At 43.8% G+C, this 25,366-nt stretch overlaps 2 protein-coding genes across 2 annotated transcripts in view; both read left to right on the forward strand.

Annotated features, from left to right (window-relative positions):
- Nucleotides 1–6,147, forward strand: part of LOC135574238 (lecithin retinol acyltransferase-like) — a 7,396-nt gene extending 1,249 nt beyond the window's left edge. Inside the window, exons 2-5 of the mRNA XM_065025198.1 lie at nucleotides 232–387; nucleotides 647–721; nucleotides 1,467–1,619; nucleotides 5,618–6,147. Of these exons, the coding sequence (XP_064881270.1) occupies nucleotides 232–387; nucleotides 647–721; nucleotides 1,467–1,619; nucleotides 5,618–5,773 (540 nt within the window). The 3' untranslated portion in view covers nucleotides 5,774–6,147. The remainder of the gene's footprint in view (nucleotides 1–231; nucleotides 388–646; nucleotides 722–1,466; nucleotides 1,620–5,617) is intronic.
- A 1,188-nt stretch (nucleotides 6,148–7,335) lies between these two features.
- The window catches only part of rbm46 (RNA binding motif protein 46), a 26,410-nt gene continuing 8,379 nt past the window's right edge, over nucleotides 7,336–25,366 (forward strand). Inside the window, exons 1-10 of the mRNA XM_065025996.1 lie at nucleotides 7,336–7,494; nucleotides 8,629–8,673; nucleotides 8,765–8,900; nucleotides 8,989–9,092; nucleotides 17,230–17,282; nucleotides 18,721–18,850; nucleotides 21,312–21,414; nucleotides 22,905–22,986; nucleotides 23,462–23,586; nucleotides 23,838–23,971. Coding sequence (XP_064882068.1) covers nucleotides 7,350–7,494; nucleotides 8,629–8,673; nucleotides 8,765–8,900; nucleotides 8,989–9,092; nucleotides 17,230–17,282; nucleotides 18,721–18,850; nucleotides 21,312–21,414; nucleotides 22,905–22,986; nucleotides 23,462–23,586; nucleotides 23,838–23,971 — 1,057 coding nt within the window. The 5' untranslated portion in view covers nucleotides 7,336–7,349. The remainder of the gene's footprint in view (nucleotides 7,495–8,628; nucleotides 8,674–8,764; nucleotides 8,901–8,988; nucleotides 9,093–17,229; nucleotides 17,283–18,720; nucleotides 18,851–21,311; nucleotides 21,415–22,904; nucleotides 22,987–23,461; nucleotides 23,587–23,837; nucleotides 23,972–25,366) is intronic.

Below are 25,366 nucleotides of genomic sequence, written 5' to 3' on the forward strand. Positions count from 1 at the left end.
CTGGTCTAAAGTAGTGCACTATATAGGGAATAGGGTGCCAGCTCTGGTCTAAAGTAGTGCACTATATAGGGAATAGGGCTCTGGTCTAAAGTAGTGCACTATATAGGGAATAGGGCTCTGGTATAAAGTAGTGCACTATATAGGGAATAGGGTGCCAGCCCTGGTCTAAAGTAGTGCACTATATAGGGAATAGGGTGCCATTTGGGACACTACATGTATTTATTCATTCAGGTACCCCGGACGTTGTTCACTCATTTTGGGATCTACCTGGGCGGCGGCAGGGTGGCTCACCTGATACCTGACATACTACCTGTGTTGTCAGATGATGAGGAGGCTATCAGAGAGATGGTCACCAATAACAGACTGATACTGGGGGTCATCGCTAAGGTGAGGAGGGGGAGGGGAGTATGTGGTGGGGGGCAGGGTTGTGTGGTGTTGGGGTGGGGTAGTGTGTTGGGGTGGGGGTGGGGGTGGGGCAGTGTGTGGTGTGGGGGTGGGGGCAGTGTGTGGGGTTGGGATTGGTTGGGGCAGTGTGTGTGTGTGTGTGTGTGTGTGTGTGTGTGTGTGTGTGTGTGTGTGTGTGTGTGTGTGTGTGTGTGTGTGTGTGAGAGAGAGAATGCCAGTAACTCCTCTCCTCCGTCCTCAGTGTGCCAGTGTGAGGGTGGACACTGTGGAGGACTTTGCCTACGGCTCAGACATTATTGTGAACCCCATGGACAAGGTACAGTGAACACTACAGAATGAACCTCTACTGCCTGGTTCCATCCTGGTCCATCCTGGTCCATACTCTATGTTAAACTGTCTGGTTCCATCCTGGTCCATCCTGGTCCATACTCTATGTTAAACTGTCTGGTTCCATCCTGGTCCATACTCTATGTTAAACTGTCTGGTTCCATCCTGGTCCATACTCTATGTTAAACTGTCTGGTTCCATCCTGGTCCATCCTGGTCCATACTCTATGTTAAACTGCCTGGTTCCATCTCTGTCTGTACCTCTGTCTATCAGGTGTCTGTACCTCTGTCTACCAGGTGTCTGTACCTCTGTCTCTGTCTATCAGGTGTCTGTACCTCTGTTTCTGTCTATCAGGTGTCTGTACCTCTGTCTCTGTCTATCAGGTGTCTGTACCTCTGTCTCTGTCTATCAGGTGTCTGTACCTCTGTCTACCAGGTGTCTGTACCTCTGTCTATCAGGTGTCTGTACCTCTGTCTATCAGGTGTCTGTACCTCTGTCTACCAGGTGTCTGTACCTCTGTCTACCAGGTGTCTGTACCTCTGTCTATCAGGTGTCTGTACCTCTGTCTATCAGGTGTCTGTACCTCTGTCTATCAGGTGTCTGTACCTCTGTCTATCAGGTGTCTGTACCTCTGTCTATCAGGTGTCTGTACCTCTGTCTACCAGGTGTCTGTACCTCTGTCTACCAGGTGTCTGTACCTCTGTCTACCAGGTGTCTGTACCTCTATCTACCAGGTGTGCAGTCGCCCCCCACTGAAAGGAGAGCAAGTGGCAGACAGGGCAGAGAAGCTCCAGGGCTCCACGGCCTACAGCCTCCTGTGGTATAACTGTGAACACTACGTCATGTACTGTCGATACGGCTCCTGCATGAGCTTCCAAACCTTCCAGGTTAGGACCAATACAAACATATTGATTCATCAGTATCAATGTCTGTCTGTCTGTCTGTCTGTCTGTCTGTCTGTCTGTCTGTCTGTCTGTCTGTCTGTCTGTCTGTCTGCCTGCCTGCCTGCCTGCCTGCCTGCCTGCCTGCCTGCCTGCCTGCCTGCCTGCCTGCCTGTTTATTTTTTTATCTGTCTGTCTGTGTCTGTCTGTCTGCCTGCCTGCCTGCCTGTCTGTCTGTCTGCCTGTCTGTCTGTTTATTTTTTTATCTGTCTGCCTGTCTGTCTGTCTGTCTGTCTGTCTGTCTGTCTGTCTGTCTGTCTGTCTGTCTGTCTGTCTGTCTGTCTGTCTGTCACTCTGTCAGTCTGTCAGTCTGTCAGTCTGTTTGTCTGTCTTAAATGCACTGTTCTCCTCTGTTCTTGTCACCTTACAATTTCTATCCCATTTGCAGTGTGTGAAAAACAAAATGAAATCCTATCACACACTCAGGATTTGTCCCGTTATAATAACTATAATAACTTAATCTGTTTTTCTCAGAGCAGGTTATCTATTCTCAGAAATACAATCAGAAAGCCCATTCAACTGCAACGTGCTCATGTGTGTCTGCGTGTGTGTCTGCCTGTGTGTTTGTGTGTGCGTGCGTGCGTGCGTGTGTGTGTGTGTGTGTGTGTGTGTCTGCCTGTGTGTGTGTGTGTGCGTGCCTGTGTGTGTGTGTGTGTGTCTGCCTGTGTGTTTGTGTGTGCGTGCCTGTGTGTGTGTGTGTGTGTGTGCGTGCCTGTGTGTGTGCGTGCGTGTGTGTGTGTGTGCTTTCTAGGGTCTAAATGACTGCTTGGTAATAATGACCATGGCCAAACACACTGGCCAATTAAATGTTAAGCCTCTTGTGTGGTTACAAAGACCAAAGACTTTAGTTTGCCAATTTACTCTTTCTTTAATTAAATCCATCTTATAAACAGAACACTCTGGACCAATTAATCCGATTTCTAGTCAGACAGTCTAAAGTTTGTCTTTGTGAAAGTAGTGTATCGTAACATGTAGTGTATAGTAACAAGTAAAGTAGTTTATAGTAACAAGTAAAGTAGTGTATAGAAACAAATAGTGTATAGTAACAAGTAAAGTAGTTTATAGTAACAAATAGTGTATAGTAACAAGTAGTGTAGAGTAACAAGTAGTGTATAGTAACAAGTAAAGTATAGTAACAAGTAAAGTAAAGTATAGTAACAAGTAAAGTAGTGTATAGTAACAAGTAGTTTATAGTAACAATTAGTGTGTAGTAACAAGTAAAGTAGTGTATAGTAACAAGTAGTGTAGAGTAACAAGTAGTTTATAGTAACAAGTAGTTTATAGTAACAAGTAAAGTAGTGTATAGTAACAAGTAGTTTATAGTAACAAGTAAAGTAGTGTATAGTAACAAGTAGTGTATAGTAACAAGTAAAGTAGTGTATAGTAACAAATAAAGTAGTGTATAGTAACAAGTAGTGTAGAGTAACAAGTAGTTTATAGTAACAAGTAAAGTAGTGTATAGTAACAAGTAGTTTATAGTAACAAGTAAAGTAGTGTATAGTAACAAGTAGTATATAGTAACAAGTAAAGTAGTGTATAGTAACAAGTAGTTTATAGTAACAAGTAAAGTAGTTTAGAGTAACAAGTAGTGTATAGTAACAAGTAAAGTAGTGTATAGTAACAAGTAAAGTAGTGTATAGTAACAAGTAGTGTAGAGTAACAAGTAAAGTAGTGTATAGTAACAAGTAGTGTATAGTAACAAGTAGTGTATAGTAACAAGTAAAGTAGTGTATAGTAACAAGTAGTGTATAGTAACAAGTAAAGTAGTGTATAGTAACAAGTAGTGTATAGTAACAAGTAGTGTATAGTAACAAGTAAAGTAGTGTATAGTAACAAGTAGTGTATAGTAACAAGTAAAGTAGTGTATAGTAACAAGTAGTGTAGAGTAACAAGTAAAGTAGTGTATAGTAACAAGTAAAGTAGTGTATAGTAACAAGTAGTTTATAGTAACAAGTAAAGTAGTGTATAGTAACAAGTAGTGTATAGTAACAAGTAGTGTATAGTAACAAGTAGTGTATAGTAACAAGTAGTGTATAGTAACAAGTAGTGTAGAGTAACAAGTAAAGTAGTGTATAGTAACAAGTAGTTTATAGTAACAAGTAGTGTAGAGTAACAAGTAAAGTAGTGTATGGTAACAAGTAGTGTAGAGTAACAAGTAGTTTATAGTAACAAGTAAAGTAGTGTAGAGTAACAAGTAGTGCATAGTAACAAGTAGTGTATAGTAACAAGTAGTGTATAGTAACAAGTAGTGTATAGTAACAAGTAAAGTAGTGTATAGTAACAAGTAGTTTATAGTAACAAGTAGTTTATAGTAACAAGTAGTGTATAGTTAGAAGTAAAGTAGTGTATAGTAACAAGTAAAATAGTGTATAGTAACAAGTAGTGTAGAGTAACAAGTAGTGTATAGTAACAAGTAGTGTATAGTAACAAGTAGTTTATAGTAACAAGTAAAGTAGTGTAGAGTAACAAGTAGTGTATAGTAACAAGTAAAGTAGTGTATAGTAACAAGTAAAGTAGTGTATGGTAACAAGTAGTTTATAGTAACAAGTAAAGTAGTGTATGGTAACAAGTAGTGTATAGTAACAAGTAGTGTATAGTAACAAGTAAAGTAGTGTAGAGTAACAAGTAGTGTATAGTAACAAGTAAAGTAGTTTATAGTAACAAGTAAAGTAGTGTATGGTAACAAGTAGTGTATAGTAACAAGTAAAGTAGTGTAGAGTAACAAGTAGTGTATAGTAACAAGTAGTTTATAGTAACAAGTAAAGTAGTGTATAGTAACAAGTAGTGTATAGTAACAAGTAGTTTATAATAACAAGTAGTGTATAGTAACAACTAAAGTAGTTTACATGCAGGTTTTCCTACTGACAAAGCATGTAGAGGTCTGTAATTTTTATCATAGGTACACTTCAACTGTGAGAGACGGAATCTAATACAAAAATCCAGCAAATCACATTGTATGATTTTTAAGTGATTAATTTGCATTTTATTGCATTTGTGACCTGATGGACCCATTGGCACACTGTTAGTCTGATGGGATCTACAAAAGAGATTCTGGATCTTTCTTCATCTGGTTACTAAAATGGAGGCTAGTGGGCCTGTCTGAACCTAGTCACCTTTAACACACAGAGATGAAGGATGGATAAACACATACACAGTCACAGGGACGACCGTACTCATGCTCTCGCCAGAACAGTAGAACTCTAGAATATAGAACACTCAGAACTCTAGAATATAGAACACTCAGTAGAATACGACAAGACTGACAAACACATGATGTGTAGTGATACTATGGCACCCCCTGTTGGGTATTATAAATGACATGCAGTTGTCCTGAAAATCAATAGCCCCTTGGGCACACAGCTGTAGAGAATTAATCATGTATTCACATCTCCCCCCCCCCCCATCTCTATTTACCCACTACCTCTGTCTCTCTCCCCTCTATCACCCTCTCTACCTTCCCTCTTTCTACATCTCTCTCTCTCTCTCTGTCTCTCTCTCTCTCTCTGTCTCTCTCTCTCTCTCTCTCTGTCTCTCTCCCCTCTATCACCCTCTCTACCTTCCCTCTTTCTACATCTCCCTCTCTCTCTCTCTCTCTCTCTCTCTCTCTCTCTCTCTCTCTCTCTCTCTCTCTCTCTCTCTCTCTCTCTCTCTCTCTGTCTCTCTCCCCTCTATCACCCTCTCTACCTTCCCTCTTTCTACATCTCTCCCTCTCTCTCTCCCTCTCTCTCTCTGTCTCTCTCTCTCTGTCTGTCTCTCTCTCTCTCTCTCTCTCTCTCTCTCTCTCTCTCTCTCTCTCTCTCTCTCTCTGTCTCTCTGTCTCTCTGTCTCTCTGTCTCTCTCTCTCTCTCTCTCTCTCTCTCTCTCTCTATCTCTCTCTATCTCTCTCTCTCTCGCTCTGTCTCGCTCTGTCTCTCTCCCTCTCTCTCTCTCTCTCTCTCTCTCAGTTCTGTAAGACAGTGAAGAAGTTCATTCTGAGCCAGAGGAGTGCCAAGGTGACAGCGGTGTTAGGCCCAGTGCTCGTGCTCTATCTGGGGGTCGTGTCTCTCTACTCAGGCCTGGTCATTGTCCTGGTTCCCTTCATTATCTGGATGGCTTCCTAGACACTTGGGGAAGGAAGGAAGGAAGGAAGGAAGGAAGGAAGGAAGGAAGGAAGGAAGGAAGGTTTGAAGTAAATACACATTGTTTTACAAAAATTCTTTGCAGTCCGTTAAAGAAAATGGACACTGTACAAAGAAGCAGTGAGTATAGGAATGTAGATTACAGGATGGCCAGACAGACAGACGGGTTTCTTCAATAACTATTCATAATAATTTGCCATTGCTTCATAAGGCCTAGTAATGATGCCAATACATGTGTTTACACCCTGTGTTTTATTTTAATTGATTAATTACACAAGTGTGAATGGTATACTATTTTGACCTGTATAACAGTGAATTATGTTACTATAAATAAAATTTAAAAAATTAAATGGTCACCGTTTTCTTCTTGTGATTATTTATTTTCAGACGGGAAAAAAACAAGTATTCATTTACAGAAACGTGTATGGATTTAGATGCGTTCAATAAATCACTCTTGTCTGTCTACTCCGATTTCAGAACGCAGAATAATTTATGAATTTACAAACACGAAACACCAGTTGAATGTGACCGGTGTAATTAAGCGTCGGCACAAAGAAAACAACGTAATTCAATTATTTCCGCGCAGCACAGTTACAGTCACTAATTGCTCTAGATATCAAGGTGTACAACATAGTCTAATAAACCCTGCTAGGGCGGGTAAAATGGTCAGAGTGGGCTGTTCTCTCATTTGTGTTTGAAAGTAGCAAGATAGCCCACTTTATACCGGTTAGTTTGGGGCTGCAGGTTGGGTCAGCGTTGGGTCGGTAACCGAAAGGTTGCTGGATCGAATCCCCGTGCTGACAAGTTTAAAAAATCTAGCGTTTATGCCTCTGAACAAGGCAGTTAACCCCACTTCTCCTCGGGTAAACCATCATTATAAATAATAATTTGTTCTTATTAACTGGAATTCCTAGTTAAATAAATGTAATATATATATATATACATATTTCTTATTAACTGGCATGTCTAGTTAAATAAATTAAAAACATTTTTAAAATGATTTTTACAAACGGTCTCTCTGCTACTCTAGAGTTAATTTACGAACACACCCCAATTATCCCGCCGTTCGCACCCGCAACGCACGCTGATTGGCTGGATGTGGATGATCGCGGTCGCCTATGGCAACTTGAGGAAGACCAGAGCGCTTTGATCGCGGACTAAACCGCAGTTCATCACGGTAGCGAATATATAAACACAAAAAAATTGATCAAATCCACGTTTAAAAAATAGTAATATCTATAATAAATATATTTACGACTGAGGTAAGCAGCTTTTTTGTTGTTGTTGTTGGACTTTTATTAATTAACCATCGAACTGGATAATGGATAGTAAAGTTAGCTAGCTAACTAGCGTTAATTCCCGCCTAGCTAACGTTACAAAGACCGCGGTTTATACCAATGTGTCTAATCTAGCAATGAATACCGTTGTTAGTAACGTAACTAGCTAATATATATATATATATGTTGTCAACTTCATTCATCCACTGGACTATTTAACGGAATTGCCTAACGTTAGCCAGCCGTCCACACAGACCGAGCGTCCGACGTTAGCTGACCATATGGACGGAGACGGAGGTAGTGTGACCGGGGACGACGGTAGGACGGAGAGCCCGAACGAGGCTGCGCTTCTAGCGCTGATGGAGACCACGGGATACAGCATGGTACAGGAGAACGGACAGAGGAAGTTCGGTGGCCCGCCTCCAGGTGTGGGTTTAACGTTATGTGGGTTGTGTGTGTGTGTGTGACAGAGAGAGAGACAGTGTGTAAGTTAACAACTGTGGTTGAATTCAGCTAGTATGTTTGAGAGAAAGAGATAAAGAGAGACAGAGAATTGAGAGAGAGAAAGAGACAGAGAGAAGGTAGTACCAATTGTGTGTGTGTAAGAGAGTACGGTTACATGCAATAACGCGACTCATGTGGATAGTCAGATTAATATAATAGTTTGATTAAAACCTTTGCACGCTTTTGCAAGAATAACGATTTCGTCAAATATTCCTATTTACCTGGAATCATGTTATTTTTAGGGAAGCATATTTCATTTTGAGTTTGTATGTGAAAACTACTATAGAGGCATAAATTCACTCAGTTGTTCAGAACTCACTTCACTCACGCTAAGGAGGGAGGCTCTCTTGGCTAGTGTTAGCACATGCGCAGATCATATAATAATATATATATATATATTTATATTTATAATACACAGCTGTCAGGCTCCTTATCTACTGGCATTGAAGTGATGTAAACTCTGCACCTTCCTATTAATAATAATAATTAGATTATGAATGATTAATACAGGTGTGATGAACTTCAACGATTTCTCTCTCTCATCATCCTCTCTCTTGCTCTCTCCTCTCTCTCTCATTATCCTCTCTCTCCTCTCTCTCTCATGATCCTCTCTCTGCCTCCTCTCTCTCCTCATTCCTCCTCTCTCTCCTCTCTCTCATTATCCTCTCTCTCATCATCCTCTCTCTCATCATCCTCTCTCTCTCATTATCCTCTCTCTCATCATCCTCTCTCTCATCATCCTCTCTCTCCTCTCTCTCTCATTATCCTCTCTCTGCCTCCTCTCTCTCCTCATTCCTCCCCTCTCTGCCTCTCTCCTCATTCCTCCTCTCTCTCTCTCCTCTCATTATCCTCTCTCCTCATTCCTCCCCTCTCTGCCTCTCTCCTCTCTCTCCTCATTCCTCCTCTCTCTCTCTCCTCTCATTATCCTCTCTCCTCATTCCTCCTCTCTCTCTCTCTCTTTCATCATTCTCTCTCTCCTCATTCCTCCTCTCTCTCTTTCATCATTCTCTCTCTCCTCATCCTCTCTCTCTCTTTCCCTTTCCTCCTTATCCTCAGGTTGGGATGGCCCTCCTCCCCCACGAGGGTGTGAGGTGTTTGTAGGTAAGGAACCACATGTAATCTACTTCCACACACACGTCAGTGTTAGAGTATAATGACGATAAGAGAATATTTGTGGGTGTGGTCTCTTAAGGTAAGATCCCCAGGGACATGTATGAGGATGAGTTGGTGCCCGTGTTTGAGAGAGCTGGGAGAATCTATGAGTTCAGACTGATGATGGAGTTTAGTGGAGAGAACCGGGGCTACGCTTTCGTCATGTACACTACCAGGTAGGGATGATCCATTACCCCCCCCTCTCTGTCTCCATCTCTCTCTTCCCCTTCTCATCATTCTCCCCTCCTGTGTGTGTGATTACAGAGAGGCAGCGCAGAGATCCATCCATCTCCTAGACAACCATGAGATCAGACCAGGGAAGTTTATAGGAGTGTGTGTCAGTCTGGACAACTGTAGATTGTTCATAGGTAGGGATGACTTCAGACACTTAGTCACAACACGCGTACGAATACATCTAATATATCGTGAAGTGCAAGACGATATATTGTCAATGTCAAATATATATACGATATATTGTGATAGTCAAGACTATACTCTTATTTGAACTTAACAAATCACAACTGTGCAGTTTCATCAGTTAGGCCGTATCAAGATGTTAAATGGAGTCTAAATTGATGAACTAAGCCTTGGTTTTTTTGTGTGTTGCCGTACTAACATTGTTTAATGAGAATGTAATATGGTAAAATGTTTTTAAAAAAAAAATAAATGAATTATCTAGTCATAAACTTCGCAAACCAATGATGTTCGGAGAAGCATATTCGAAGAAGAGGTCTGCCCAAATATCACCTATAACCCTACAACTACACCATGAGATCAGATCAGATATCACCTATAACCCTACAACTACACCATCAGATCAGATATCACCTATAACCCTACAACTACACCATCAGATTAGATATCACCTATAACCCTACAACTACACCATGAGATCAGATATCACCTAACTCTACAACTACAACCATGAGATCAGATATCACCTATAACCCTACAACTACACCATGAGATCAGATATCACCTAACCCTACAACTCAACCATCAGATCAGATATCACCTATAACCCTACAACTACACCATGAGATCAGATATCACCTATAACCCTACAACTACACCATGAGATCAGATATCACCTATAACCCTACAACTACACCATGAGATCAGATATCACCTAACTCTACAACTGCAACTACACCATGAGATCAGATATCACCTAACTCTACAACTACAACCATGAGATCAGATATCACCTAACTCTACAACTACAACCATGAGATCAGATATTACATAACCCTACAACTACACCATGAGATCAGATCAGATATCACCTAACCCTAGAACTACACCATGAGATCAGATCAGATATCACCTAACCCTACAACTACACCATGAGATCAGATCAGATATCACCTAACCCTACAACTACACCATGAGATCAGATCAGATATCACCTAACCCTAGAACTGCAACTACACCATCAGATCAGATATCACCTAACTCTACAACTACAACCATGAGATCAGATATCACCTAACCCTACAACTACACCATGAGATCAGATATCACCTAACCCTACAACTACAACCATGAGATCAGATATCACCTAACCCTACAACTACACCATGAGATATCACCTATAACCCTACAACTACACCATCAGATCAGATATCACCTAACCCTACAACTGCAACTACACCATCAGATCAGATATCACCTATAACCCTACAACTACACCATGAGATCAGATATCACCTATAACCCTACAACTACACCATGAGATCAGATATCACCTATAACCCTACAACTACACCATGAGATCAGATATCACCTATAACCCTACAACTACACCATGAGATCAGATATCACCTATAACCCTACAACTACACCATCAGATCAGATATCACCTAACCCTACAACTACAACCATCAGATCAGATATCACCTATAACCCTACAACTACACCATGAGATCAGATATCACCTATAACCCTACGACTACACCATGAGATCAGATATCACCTATAACCCTACGACTACACCATGAGATCAGATATCACCTATAACCCTACAACTACACCATCAGATCAGATATCACCTATAACCCTACAACTACACCATGAGATCAGATATCACCTATAACCCTACAACTACACCATGAGATCAGATATCACCTATAACCCTACAACTACAACCATCAGATCAGATATCACCTATAACCCTACGACTACACCATGAGATCAGATATCACCTAACCCTACAACTACAACCATGAGATCAGATATCACCTAACCCTACAACTACACCATGAGATATCACCTATAACCCTACAACTACACCATCAGATCAGATATCACCTAACCCTACAACTGCAACTACACCATCAGATCAGATATCACCTATAACCCTACAACTACACCATGAGATCAGATATCACCTATAACCCTACAACTACACCATGAGATCAGATATCACCTATAACCCTACAACTACACCATGAGATCAGATATCACCTATAACCCTACAACTACACCATGAGATCAGATATCACCTATAACCCTACAACTACACCATCAGATCAGATATCACCTAACCCTACAACTACAACCATCAGATCAGATATCACCTATAACCCTACAACTACACCATGAGATCAGATATCACCTATAACCCTACGACTACACCATGAGATCAGATATCACCTATAACCCTACGACTACACCATGAGATCAGATATCACCTATAACCCTACAACTACACCATCAGATCAGATATCACCTATAACCCTACAACTACACCATGAGATCAGATATCACCTATAACCCTACAACTACACCATGAGATCAGATATCACCTATAACCCTACAACTACAACCATCAGATCAGATATCACCTATAACCCTACGACTACACCATGAGATCAGATATCACCTATAACCCTACAACTACACCATCAGATTAGATATCACCTAACCCTACATTTACATTTACATTTAAGTCATTTAGCAGACGCTCTTATCCAGAGCGACTTACAAATTGGTGCTTTCACCTTATGACATCCAGTGGAACAGCCACTTTACAATAGTGCATCTAGGTCTTTTAAGGGGGGGGAGGGGAGAAGGATTACTTTATCCTATCCTAGGTATTCCTTAAAGAGGTGGGGTTTCAGGTGTCTCCGGAAGGTGGTGATTGACTCCGCTGTCCTGGCGTCGTGAGGAGTTTGTTCCACCATTGGGGGCCAGAGCAGCGAACAGTTTTGACTGGGCTGAGCGGGAACTGTACTTCCTCAGTGGTAGGGAGGCGAGCAGGCCAGAGGTGGATGAACGCAGTGCCCTTGTTTGGGTGTAGGGCCTGATCAGAGCCTGGAGGTAGTGAGGTGCCGTTCCCCTCACAGCTCCGTAGGCAAGCACCATGGTCTTGTAGCGGATGCGAGCTTCAACTGGAAGCCAGTGGAGAGAGCGGAGGAGCGGGGTGACGTGAGAGAACTTGGGAAGGTTGAACACCAGACGGGCTGCGGCGTTCTGGATGAGTTGTAGGGGTTTAATGGCACAGGCAGGGAGCCCAGCCAACAGCGAGTTGCAGTAATCCAGACGGGAGATGACAAGTGCCTGGATTAGGACCTGCGCCGCTTCCTGTGTGAGGCAGGGTCGTACTCTGCGGATGTTGTAGAGCATGAACCTACAGGAACGGGCCACCGCCTTGATGTTATTTGAGAACGACAGGGTGTTGTCCAGGATCACGCCAAGGTTCTTAGCGCTCTGGGAGGAGGACACAATGGAGTTGTCAACCGTGATGGCGAGATCATGGAACGGGCAGTCCTTCCCCGGAGGAAGAGCAGCTCCGTCTTGCCGAGGTTCAGCTTGAGGTGATGATCCGTCATCCACACTGATATGTCTGCCAGACATGCAGAGATGCGATTCGCCACCTGGTCGTCAGAAGGGGGAAAGGAGAAGATTAATTGTGTGTCGTCTGCATAGCAATGATAGGAGAGACCATGTGAGGTTATGACAGAGCCAAGTGACTTGGTGTATAGCGAGAATAGGAGAGGGCCTAGAACAGAGCCCTGGGGGACACCAGTGGTGAGAGCACGTGGTGAGGAGACGGATTCTCGCCACGCCACCTGGTAGGAGCGACCTGTCAGGTAGGACGCAATCAAGCGTGGGCCGCGCCGGAGATGCCCAACTCGGAGAGGGTGGAGAGGAGGATCTCATGGTTCACAGTATCGAAGGCAGCCGATAGGTCTAGAAGGATGAGAGCAGAGGAGAGAGAGTTAGCTTTAGCAGTGCGGAGCGCCTCCGTGATACAGAGAAGAGCAGTCTCAGTTGAATGACTAGTCTTGAAACCTGACTGATTTGGATCAAGAAGGTCATTCTGAGAGAGATAGCGGGAGAGCTGGCCAAGGACGGCACGTTCAAGAGTTTTGGAGAGAAAAGAAAGAAGGGATACTGGTCTGTAGTTGTTGACATCGGAGGGATCGAGTGTAGGTTTTTTCAGAAGGGGTGCAACTCTCGCTCTCTTGAAGACGGGAGGGACGTAGCCAGCGGTCAGGGATGAGTTGATGAGCGAGGTGAGGTAAGGGAGAAGGTCACCGGAGATGGTCTGGAGAAGAGAGGAGGGATAGGGTCAAGCGGGCAGGTTGTTGGGCGGCCGGCCGTCACAAGACGCGAGATGTCATCTGGAGAGAGAGGGAGAAAGAGGTCAGAGCACAGGGTAGGGCAGTGTGAGCAGAACCAGCGGTGTCGTTTGACTTAGCAAACGAGGATCGGATGTCGTCGACCTTCTTTTCAAAATGGTTGACGAAGTCATCTGCAGAGAGGGAGGAGGGGGAGGGGGAGGAGGATTCAAGAGGGAGGAGAAGGTGGCAAAGAGCTTCCTAGGGTTAGAGGCAGATGCTTGGAATTTAGAGTGGTAGAAAGTGGCTTTAGCAGCAGAGACAGAGGAGGAAAATGTAGAGAGGAGGGAGTGAAAGGATGCCAGGTCTGCAGGGAGGCGAGTTTTCCTCCATTTCCGCTCGGCTGCCCGGAGCCCTGTTCTGTGAGCTCGCAATGAGTCGTCGAGCCACGGAGCGGGAGGGGAGGACCGAGCCGGCCTGGAGGATAGGGGACATAGAGAGTCAAAGGATGCAGAAAGGGAGGAGAGGAGGGTTGAGGAGGCAGAATCAGGAGATAGGTTGGAGAAGGTTTGAGCAGAGGGAAGAGATGATAGGATGGAAGAGGAGAGAGTAGCGGGGGAGAGAGAGCGAAGGTTGGGACGGCGCGATACCATCCGAGTAGGGGCAGTGTGGGAAGTGTTGGATGAGAGCGAGAGGGAAAAGGATACAAGGTAGTGGTCGGAGACTTGGAGGGGAGTTGCAATGAGGTTAGTGGAGGAACAGCATCTAGTAAAGATGAGGTCGAGCGTATTGCCTGCCTTGTGAGTAGGGGGAAGGTGAGAGGGTGAGGTCAAAAGAGGAGAGGAGTGGAAAGAAGGAGGCAGAGAGGAATGAGTCAAAGGTAGACGTGGGGAGGTTAAAGTCGCCCAGAACTGTGAGAGGTGAGCCGTCCTCAGGAAAGGAGCTTATCAAGGCATCAAGCTCATTGATGAACTCTCCGAGGGAACCTGGAGGGCGATAAATGATAAGGATGTTAAGCTTGAAAGGGCTGGTAACTGTGACAGCATGGAATTCAAAGGAGGCGATAGACAGATGGGTAAGGGGAGAAAGAGAGAATGACCACTTGGGAGAGATGAGGATCCCGGTGCCACCACCCCGCTGACCAGAAGCTCTCGGGGTGTGCGAGAGCACGTGGGCGGACGAAGAGAGAGCAGTAGGAGTAGCGGTGTTGTCTGTGGTGATCCATGTTTCCGTCAGAGCCAAGAAGTCGAGGGACTGGAGGGAGACATAGGCTGAGATGAACTCTGCCTTGTTGGCCGCAGATCGGCAATTCCAGAGGCTACCGGAGACCTGGAACTCCACGTGGGTCGTGCGCTGGGACCACCAGATTAGGTGGCTGCGGCCATGCGGTGTGGAGCGTTTGTATGGTCTGTGCAGAGAGGAGAGAACAGGGATAGACAGACACATAGTTGACAGGCTAGAGAAGAGGCTACGCTAATGCATAGGAGATTGGAATGACAAGTGGACTACACGTCTCGAATGTTCAGAAAGTTAAGCTTACGTAGCAAGAATCTAATTGACTAAAATGATTAAAATGATAGAGTACTGCTGGGGTAGGCTAGCTGCGTTGTTGACACTACCCTAATCAAGTCGTACCGTTGAGTGTGAAGTTTCTACAATGCTGCTTATCGGGAGCTAGCTGGCAGTGTTGGTTACGTTACGTTGCGTTAGGAGAACGACAATAGCTGGCTAGCTAACCTAGAAAATCGCTCTACAACTACACCATGAGATCAGATCAGATATCACCTATAACCCTACAACTACACCATGAGATCAGATATCACCTATAACCCTACAACTACACCATGAGATCAGATATCACCTAACCCTACAACTACACCATGAGATCAGATATCACCTAACCCTACAACTACACCATGAGATCAGATATCACCTATAACCCTACAACTACACCATCAGATCAGATATCACCTATAACCCTACAACTACACCATGAGATCAGATATCACCTATAACCCTACGACTACACCATCAGATTAGATATCACCTATAACCCTACAACTACACCATGAGATCAGATATCACCTATAACCCTACAACTACACCATGAGATCAGATATCACCTAACCCTACAACTACACCATGAGTTCAGATATCACCTAACCCTACAACTACACCATGAGTTCAGATATCACCTAACCCTACAACTACACCATGAGATCAGATCAGATATCACCTAACCCTACAACTACACCATGAGATCAGATCAGATATCACCTAACCCTAGAACTGCAACTACACCATCAGATCAGATATCACCTAACTCTACAACTACAACCATGAGATCAGATATCACCTAACCCTACAACTACACCATGAGATCAGATATCACCTAACCCTACAACTACAACCATGAGATCAGATATCACCTAACCCTACAACTACACCATGAGATATCACCTATAACCCTACAACTACACCATCAGATCAGATATCACCTAACCCTACAACTGCAACTACACCATCAGATCAGATATCACCTATAACCCTACAACTACACCATGAGATCAGATATCACCTATAACCCTACAACTACACCATGAGATCAGATATCACCTATAACCCTACAACTACAACCATCAGATCAGATATCACCTATAACCCTACGACTACACCATGAGATCAGATATCACCTATAACCCTACAACTACACCATCAGATTAGATATCACCTAACCCTACAACTACACCATGAGATCAGATTAGATATCACCTATAACCCTACAACTACACCATCAGATCAGATATCACCTATAACCCTACAACTACACCATGAGATCAGATATCACCTATAACCCTACAACTACACCATGAGATCAGATATCACCTAACCCTACAACTACACCATGAGATCAGATATCACCTAACCCTACAACTACACCATGAGATCAGATATCACCTAACCCTACAACTACACCATGAGATCAGATATCACCTAACCCTACAACTACACCATGAGTTCAGATATCACCTAACCCTACAACTACACCATGAGTTCAGATATCACCTAACCCTACAACTACACCATCAGATCAGATATCACCTATAACCCTACAACTACACCATGAGATCAGATATCACCTATAACTCTACAACTACAACCATGAGATCAGATATCACATAACCCTACGACTACACCATGAGATATCACCTATAACTCTACAACTACAACCATGAGATCAGATATCACCTATAACCCTACAACTACACCATGAGATCAGATATCACCTATAACCCTACAACTACACCATGAGATCAGATATCACATAACCCTACAACTCAACCATGAGATCAGATCAGATATCACCTAACCCTACAACTCAACCATGAGATCAGATCAGATATCACCTAACCCTACAACTCAACCATGAGATCAGATCAAATATCACCTAACCCTACAACTACACCATGAGATCAGATCAGATATCACCTAACCCTACAACTACACCATGAGATCAGATATCACATAACCCTACAACTACAACCATGAGATCAGATATCACCTATAACCCTACAACTACACCATGAGATCAGATCAGATATCACCTAACCCTACAACTACAACCATGAGATCAGATCAGATATCACCTAACCCTACAACTACAACCATGAGATCAGATCAGATATCACCTATAACCCTACAACTACACCATGAGATCAGATCAGATATCACCTAACCCTACAACTACAACCATGAGATCAGACCAGGGAAGTTTATAGGAGTGTGTGTCTGTCTAGACAACTGTAGATTGTTCATAGGTAGGAATGACTTCAACACAATGTTGTCTGAACTCGTATGTCTATTTCAGCAATGGAAAATATCACTAAAAATGTGTTGTCTTAGATTTTAGACATTTACTAATGATAGGATTGTTTTACAGGGTCTATACCCAAAGACAAGACGAAGGAGGAAATACTAGTGGAGATGAGGAAGGTTAGTGTGCTGTCGTCTAGCAGACATGAGGAGGGCCGACATCATGAGGAAGGTTAGTGGGCTGTCGTCTAGCAGACATGAGGAGGGTTGACATCATGAGGAAGGTTAGTGGGCTGTCGTCTAGCAGACATGAGGAGGGTTGACATCATGAGGAAGGTTAGTGTGCTGTCGTCTAGCAGACATGAGGAGGGTTGACATCATGAGGAAGGTTAGTGGGCTGTCGTCTAGCAGACATGAGGAGGGCCGACATCACGAGGAAGGTTAGTGGGCTGTCGTCTAGCAGACATGAGGAGGGCTGACATCATGAGGAAGGTTAGTGGGCTGTCGTCTAGCAGACATGAGGAGGGCCGACATCATGAGGAAGGTTAGTGGGCTGTCGTCTAGCAGACATGAGGAGGGCCGACATCATGAGGAAGGTTAGTGGGCTGTCGTCTAGCAGACATGAGGAGGGCTGACATCATGAGGAAGGTTAGTGGGCTGTCGTCTAGCAGACATGAGGAGGGCTGACATCATGAGGAAGGTTAGTGGGCTGTCGTCTAGCAGACATGAGGAGGGCTGACATCATGAGGAAGGTTAGTGGGCTGTCGCCTAGCAGACATGAGGAGGGCCGACATCACGAGGAAGGTTAGTGGGCTGTCGTCTAGCAGACATGAGGAGGGCTGACATCATGAGGAAGGTTAGTGGGCTGTCGTCTAGCAGACATGAGGAGGGCTGACATCCTGAGGAAGGTTAGTGGGCTGTCGTCTAGCAGACATGAGGAGGGCCGACATCACGAGGAAGGTTAGTGGGCTGTCGTCTAGCAGACATGAGGAGGGCTGACATCATGAGGAAGGTTAGTGGGCTGTCGTCTAGCAGACAGGAGGGCTGACATCATGAGGAAGGTTAGTGGGCTGTCGTCTAGCAGACATGAGGAGGGCCGACATCATGAGGAAGGTTAGTGGGCTGTCGTCTAGCAGACAGGAGGAGGGCTGACATCATGAGGAAGGTTAGTGGGCTGTCGTCTAGCAGACATGAGGAGGGCCAACATCATGAGGAAGGTTAGTGTGCTGTCGTCTAGCAGACATGAGGAGGGCTGACATCACGAGGAAGGTTAGTGTGATCACATGGTCTCGTAATGAGGGCCAACATCACGAGGAAGGTTAGTGGGCTGTCGTCTAGCAGACATGAGGAGGGCTGACATCATGAGGAAGGTTAGTGTGCTGTCGTCTAGCAGACAGGAGGAGGGCTGACATCATGAGGAAGGTTAGTGTGCTGTCGTCTAGCAGACAGGAGGAGGGCCAACATCACGAGGAAGGTTAGTGTGATCACATGGTCTCGTAATGAGGTAGGGAATTTCCCCTTGTCCTAATGGTCAAGACGTTGGTTTCTCCTGTGGGAGACCAAGGTTCAGATTTATGCCCTTTGACACACTGTGTATCAATCGGTGTCTGTTGTCTAGGTGACCGAAGGAGTGGTCGACGTCATAGTTTACCCCAGCGCTACAGACAAGACTAAGAACAGAGGGTTTGCCTTCGTTGAGTACGACTCTCACAAAGCAGCTGCCATGGCACGGAGGAAACTAATACCAGGTATACACACACACACACCAATACACTTTTGATTGGATTTTACACACACGCACACTCTACAAGTCTTACAAAGCAGCCGCCATGGCACTAATGAAAGTCATACCAGGTGCACTTGTCCAGGGTTACAATATACATGTGTGTTATTGGGGGACTAGAGGACTGGAGTTGGGCTGTTGGGGGACTAGAGGACTGGAGTGGGGCTGTTGGGGGACTAGAGGACTGGAGTTGTGTTGTTGGGGAACCAGAGGACTGGAGTTGGGCTGTTGGGAGTTTATTCAGTTATAGTAGTAGCAGTACCTCAGAGTTACTGTAGAGGGGGCTAAAACTAAACAATTGATATCAAAACATTTTTGGTCACATACACATGGTTAGCAGATGTTAATACGAGTGTAGCGAAATGCTTGTGCTTCTAGTTCCGACAATGCAGTAATAACCAACGAGTAATCTAACCTAACAATTCCAAAACTACTGTCTTATACACAGTGTAAGGGGATAAAGAATATGTACATAAAGATATGTGAATGAGTGATGGTACAGAGCAGCATACAGTAGATGGTATCGAGTACAGTATATACATATGAGATGAGTAATGTAGGGTATGTGAACATGATATAAAGTGGCTAGTGATACATTTATTAAAGTGGCCAGAGATTTGAGTCACTATGTTGGCAGCAGCCACTCAATGTTAGTGGTGGCTGTTTAACCGTCTGATGGCCTTGAGATAGAAGCTGTTTTTCAGTCTCTCGGTCCCAGCTTTGATGCACCTGTACTGACCTCGCCTTCTGGATGATAGCTGGGTGAACAGGCAGTGGCTCGGGTGGATGTTGTCCTTGATTATCTTTTTGGCCTTCCTGTGACATCGGGTGATGTAGGTGTCATGGATAGATTTATAGGTGCCATAGCTAGTGCCCTATAAATCTGCATTGCTGGGAACGCAGTCGGTATCACGGAATCCAGACATTAAAACAGAATTCAACAATATATTGAACTTTTTTAAATGCATTAATTTGCCCAAGTTTATCATAAGACATGAACAAAAGACATCAGTGATTTGTATTTTCCTTCTACTTTCAACGCGGCAACGTCATAGGATGCCACCTACCCAACAAGTCAGTTCGTCAAGTTTCTACCCTGCTTAGAGCTGCACCGGTCCACTGTAAGTGCTGTTATTGTGAAGTAGAAACGTCTAGGAGAAACAACGGGTCAGCCGAGAAGTGGTAGGCCACACAAGCTCACAGAACGGGACCGGCGAGAGGGAATGCTCATGTCTGTGTGGTCGGTTTACCACTTTGTGTAGACGTTAGCGAGGATAGCTAAGACGGCTAAGACGTTAGCGAGGATAGCTAAGACGTTAGCGAGGATAGCTAAGACGGCTAAAACGTTAGCGAGGATAGCTAAGACGGCTAAAACGTTAGCGAGGATAGCTAAGACGGCTAAGACGTTAGCGAGGATAGTTAAGACGTTAGCGAGGATAACTAAGACTGGCTAAGACGTTAGCGAGGATAGCTAAGACGTTAGTGAGGATAGCTAAGACGTTAACGAGGATAGCTAAGACGGCTAAGACGTTAGCGAGGATAGCTAAGACGTTAGCGAGGATAGCTAAGACGTTAGCGAGGATAGCTAAGACGTTAGCGAGGATAGCTAAGACGTTAGCGAGGATGCTGATGACAGCCGTCTTCTGGTAGATGCAAAGGTTTTCCAAAAACCTTCTCAATTAAATGTTCACAACAAAGTAGCCTAATACCTAACTGGCAGAATGATATCATGTTAGTGTTGTTTTTTTATCAGTCCAGTGACCATTTGTTTTGCTCTTCAATCACAACGGTCTCTGGCTGGCGAGCGGTTGAATTAAAGGGTACACCCGAAAATATAAGTTCCTTCCATTTTTCCCAGACCTCAAAATGGGGTATCCTGATGTGGTTTAAGCATCCTAATGGACTTAGAACACCCAATCTGATGTGGTTTAAGCATCCTAATGGACTTAGAACACCCAATCTGATGTGCTTTAAGCATCCTAATGGACTTAGAACACCCAATCTGATGTGCTTTAAGCATCCTAATGGACTTAGAACACCCAATCTGATGTGCTTTAAGCATCCTAATGGACTTAGAACACCCAATCTGATGTGGTTTAAGCATCCTAATGGACTTAGAACACCCAATCTGATGTGCTTTAAGCATCCTAATGGACTTAGAACACCCAATCTGATGTGCTTTAAGCATCCTAATGGACTTAGAACACCCAATCTGATGTGCTTTAAGCATCCTAATGGACTTAGAACACCCAATCTGATGTGCTTTAAGCATCCTAATGGACTTAGAACACCCAATAATGCTTTTCTATTTAGAAATGCTATGTTTTGAGAGCGAAATCTTGAAAACGAAGGAAACAATTGTAACCTGATAAAACTAAATGGAGAAAAATGATTAAACATTTTTTTGGGGGGGGGGGTATCTCCAGGTACGTTTCAGCTGTGGGGCCACACTATCCAGGTGGACTGGGCCGAACCAGAGAAGGATGTTGACGAGGAGACCATGCTACGTGTCAGAGTGCTCTACGTCAGGTGAGTGTGTGTGAATAACGGTCCTATTATGTATGTGTAACCGATAGCGACAGGCAATAAATGGCGGGTTGGAGCGTTGGGCCAGTAACTGAGCTGACGAGGCCCCAAAAAAATCTGTCATTTCTGCCTGCGAGCAAGGCAGTTAACCCACTGTTCCCCCGGGGAGTGGATGTCGTGGATGTCTACTGGACCGGGTCAGGGGTCAGTAGAAACCTGTTAAATCCGGCAGACACCATTTCAGTTGAATGCATTCAGATCTACAGCCGACTAGGTATATATATATATCTCCCTTTCCCTCGTATTTACCCAGGCAGTCATAAATGACCCTTTCAGTTGAATGCATTCAGATCTACAGCTGACTAGGTATATATATATATATCTCCCTTTCCCTCGTATTTACCCAGGCAGTCATAAATGACCCTTTCAGTTGAATGCATTCAGATCTACAGCTGACTAGGTATATATATATATCTCCCTTTCCCTCGTATTTACCCACGCAGTCATAAATGACCCTTGAAAGCGCGTCGCCTACGGCACGTTTGTTTGTCTGTAAGGATACGCCGTAGCTTTCTAAATAGCAAACGGGAGACCTTCTCTGGAGATAGTTAAGAACGTTGAACTGACATTTTACGACCTGTGAAAGAATGTCGCTTCTGAAGCAGGAGTAACGTCCATCACCAGGCGACCAGAGCTGTCAATCAAATAATCTCGAGTTCCCTTCACGCAGACCACTCTCTCCTCATATAGTTTGACTTGCCAAGACATTTAGTTGAAAGAAAACATCTTCCACTAGGAATCGACTCCTAAGATTCAATATTTTTTGGAACGGAGGAGACTGATTAGTTGCCGTACTTGCGAGAACACAAACACTCACATCTTTAGTAGCGAGATAGCGAGGGATAGAGAGAGGAGAGGGGCACAGTATAGGCAGGTCAGCCACCAGACAGAACCGGGCACTAGGTCTATATATCAGTATAGGCAGGTCAGACACCAGACAGAACCGTGCACTAGGTCTATATATCAGTATAGGCAGGTCAGACACCAGACAGAACCGTGCACTAGGTCTATCTATCAGTATAGGCAGGTCAGACACCAGACAGACAGAACCGTGCACTAGGTCTATCTATCAGTATAGGCAGGTCAGCCACCAGACAGACAGTCAGTACCGTGCACTAGGTCTATCTATCAGTATAGGCAGGTCAGTCACCAGACAGAACCGTGCACTAGGTCTATCTTATCAGTATAGGCAGGTCAGTCACCAGACAGAACCGTGCACTAGGTCTATCTATCAGTATAGGCAGGTCAGACACCAGACAGACAGACAGAACCGTGCACTAGGTCTATCTATCAGTATAGGCAGGTCAGTCACCAGACAGACAGACAGAACCGTGTGTGTGTGTGTGTGTGTGTGTGTGTGTGTGTTGGGAAAGGGGGGGGGAATCAACCCTGTTGACAACTTGTCAATAAAATAAACTCTTCTTTTTTTTTAGAAACCTGATGATGACGACTACTGAAGAGACACTGAGACAGGAGTTCTCTAGATTCAAACCTGGCACTGTGGAGAGAGTCAAGGTATTAGTGTCTGAGTGTTACTGCGGAATTCTTGAAAGTAATTTTATTCATCAATATTTGTGGCCTTATTTTGGTCTCAAAACTGCCTTAAATGGACCCGTTTTTATCAGTAGAATAAAGCCAGATACTGAGTTATCTTTGAAAAGGCCAATACAATCCTTCCCTTTGAGGGTGGATATCTTGGGGTTGGGTTGAAAGCAATGTGGACTGCTAATTAAATTGGCAAAATATCAGTCCTCTCTTCCTCCTCTCTATACTCTTTTGAAAGGTCAAAATATCAGTCCTCTCTTCCTCTCTATACTCTTTTGAAAGGTCAAAATATCAGTCCTCTCTTCCTCTCTATACTCTTTTGAAAGGCCAAAATCAGCTGACAATATCAGTGAACCAGTGAATTGCTCTGTCATCCTCTTGTGACGTGAAAACAAGAAGACACTTTTCTGTCTGTTTTCAATGGTGTTTTTCTGTTCTCCTGTAGAAATTGACAGACTATGCGTTTGTCCACTACCACTCCCGTGAGGACGCAGTGACGGCTTTACACCTGATGAACGGAGCGCTGATCGATGGAGCCACGATCGAGGTCACCCTCGCCAAGCCTGTCAGGTAAATCAAATAAAACTCTTATTTAAAATGCAACATACTTTTACAGTTAAAAACAGTCAAGTGTTAAAAAACACAAAAACGGATGAAAGGGAGGCGAGTCAGCTATTCCGAAGGGTTGCCGGTTCGACTCCCAGCACCAATGGGATGTGCCCTTGAGCAAGGCGGCACTTAACCCCCTAGAACTGCTCGGCTCCAACCCGTGTTTGTCTGTCTGTGTGAAAATAGATAAAGTGATGTTCTTCCTCCTTCAGTAAAGAGGGCGGTCGGCGGTTCGGTAACCGTGGTTATGTCGGTAACAGTAACCTTGTGGGTCCCTACGGCGATGTGTCCTCCACCGGAAATTTTCTCTTCCAGGGACGTGAGGATGGAGGCATGATGGGAGGAGGTAAATAAACCCCAGACGATTGACCTTGAATGAACTGACCACTTACAGAGGACATTTTACTGATATATTAGTAGCCTTTACTAGAGACTACTGCTGCTACAACTACAGTAGTAGTAGTAACAGTGGTAGCAACAGTAGTAGTAGTAGTAACAGTAGTAGTAACAGTAGTAGTAGTAAGTAGTAGTAGTAACAGTAGTAGTAGTAACAGTAGTAGTAGTAACAGTAGTAGTAGTAGCAACAGTAGTAGTAACAGTAGTAGTAGTAACAGTAGTAGTAGTAACAGTAGTAGCAACAGTAGTAGTAGTAGTAACAGTAGTAGCAACAGTAGTAGCAACAGTAGTAGTAACAGTAGTAGTAGTAGTAGTAACAGCAGTAGCAGTAGTAGTAGTAGCAACACTAGTAGTAGCAGTAGTAACAACAGTAGTAGTAGTAGTAGTAACAGTAGTAGCAGTAGCAACAGTGGTAGTAGTAGTAACAACAGTAGTAGTAGTAACAGCAGTAGTAGTAGTAGTAACAGTAGTAGTAGTAGTAGTAGTAACAGTAGTAACAGTAGTAGCAGTAGTAGTAGTAACAGCAGTAACAGTAGTAGCAACAGTAGTAGTAACAGTAGTAGCAACAGTAGTAGTAACAGTAGTAGTAACAGCAGTAACAGTAGTAGCAACAGTAGTAGTAGTAGTAACAATAGTAACAGTAGTAGCAACAGTAGTAACAGTAGTAGTAGTAACAGTAGTAGCAACAGTAGTAACAGTAGTAGTAACAGCAGTAACAGTAGTAGCAACAGTAGTAGCAGTAGTAGTAGTAACAGTAGTAACAGTAGTAGCAACAGTAGTAACAGTAGTAGCAACAGTAGTAGCAGTAGTAGTAACAGTAGTAGTAGCAGTAGTAGTAGCAGTAGTAGTAGCAGTAGTAGTAACAGTAGTAGTAGCAGTAGTAGTAACAGTAGTAGTAGCAGTAGTAGTAACAGTAGTAGTAGCAGTAGTAGTAACAGTAGTAGCAACAGTAGTAGTAGTAACAGTAGTAGTAACAGTAGTAGTAGTAACAGTAGTAGTAACAGTAGTAGCAATAGTAGTAGTAACAGTAGTAGTAGTAACAGTAGTAGTAGTAGCAACAGTAGCAACAGTAGTAACAGTAGTAGCAACAGTAGTAGCAATAGTAGTAGTAACAGTAGTAACAGTAGTAGTAGCAGTAGTAGTAGTAGTAACAGTAGTAGTAGCAGTAGTAGTAGTAGTAACAGTAGTAGTAGCAGTAGTAGTAGTAGTAACAGTAGTAGTAGCAGTAGCAACAGTAGTAGTAGTAGTAACAGTAGTAGTAGCAGTAGCAACAATAGTAGTAATAGTAGCAACAGTAGTAGTAGTAGTAACAGTAGTAGCAACAGTAGTAGCAACAGTAGTAGTA

Source organism: Oncorhynchus nerka, linkage group LG12, assembly GCF_034236695.1.
Source record: "Oncorhynchus nerka isolate Pitt River linkage group LG12, Oner_Uvic_2.0, whole genome shotgun sequence".
Lineage (NCBI taxonomy): Eukaryota > Metazoa > Chordata > Actinopteri > Salmoniformes > Salmonidae > Oncorhynchus > Oncorhynchus nerka.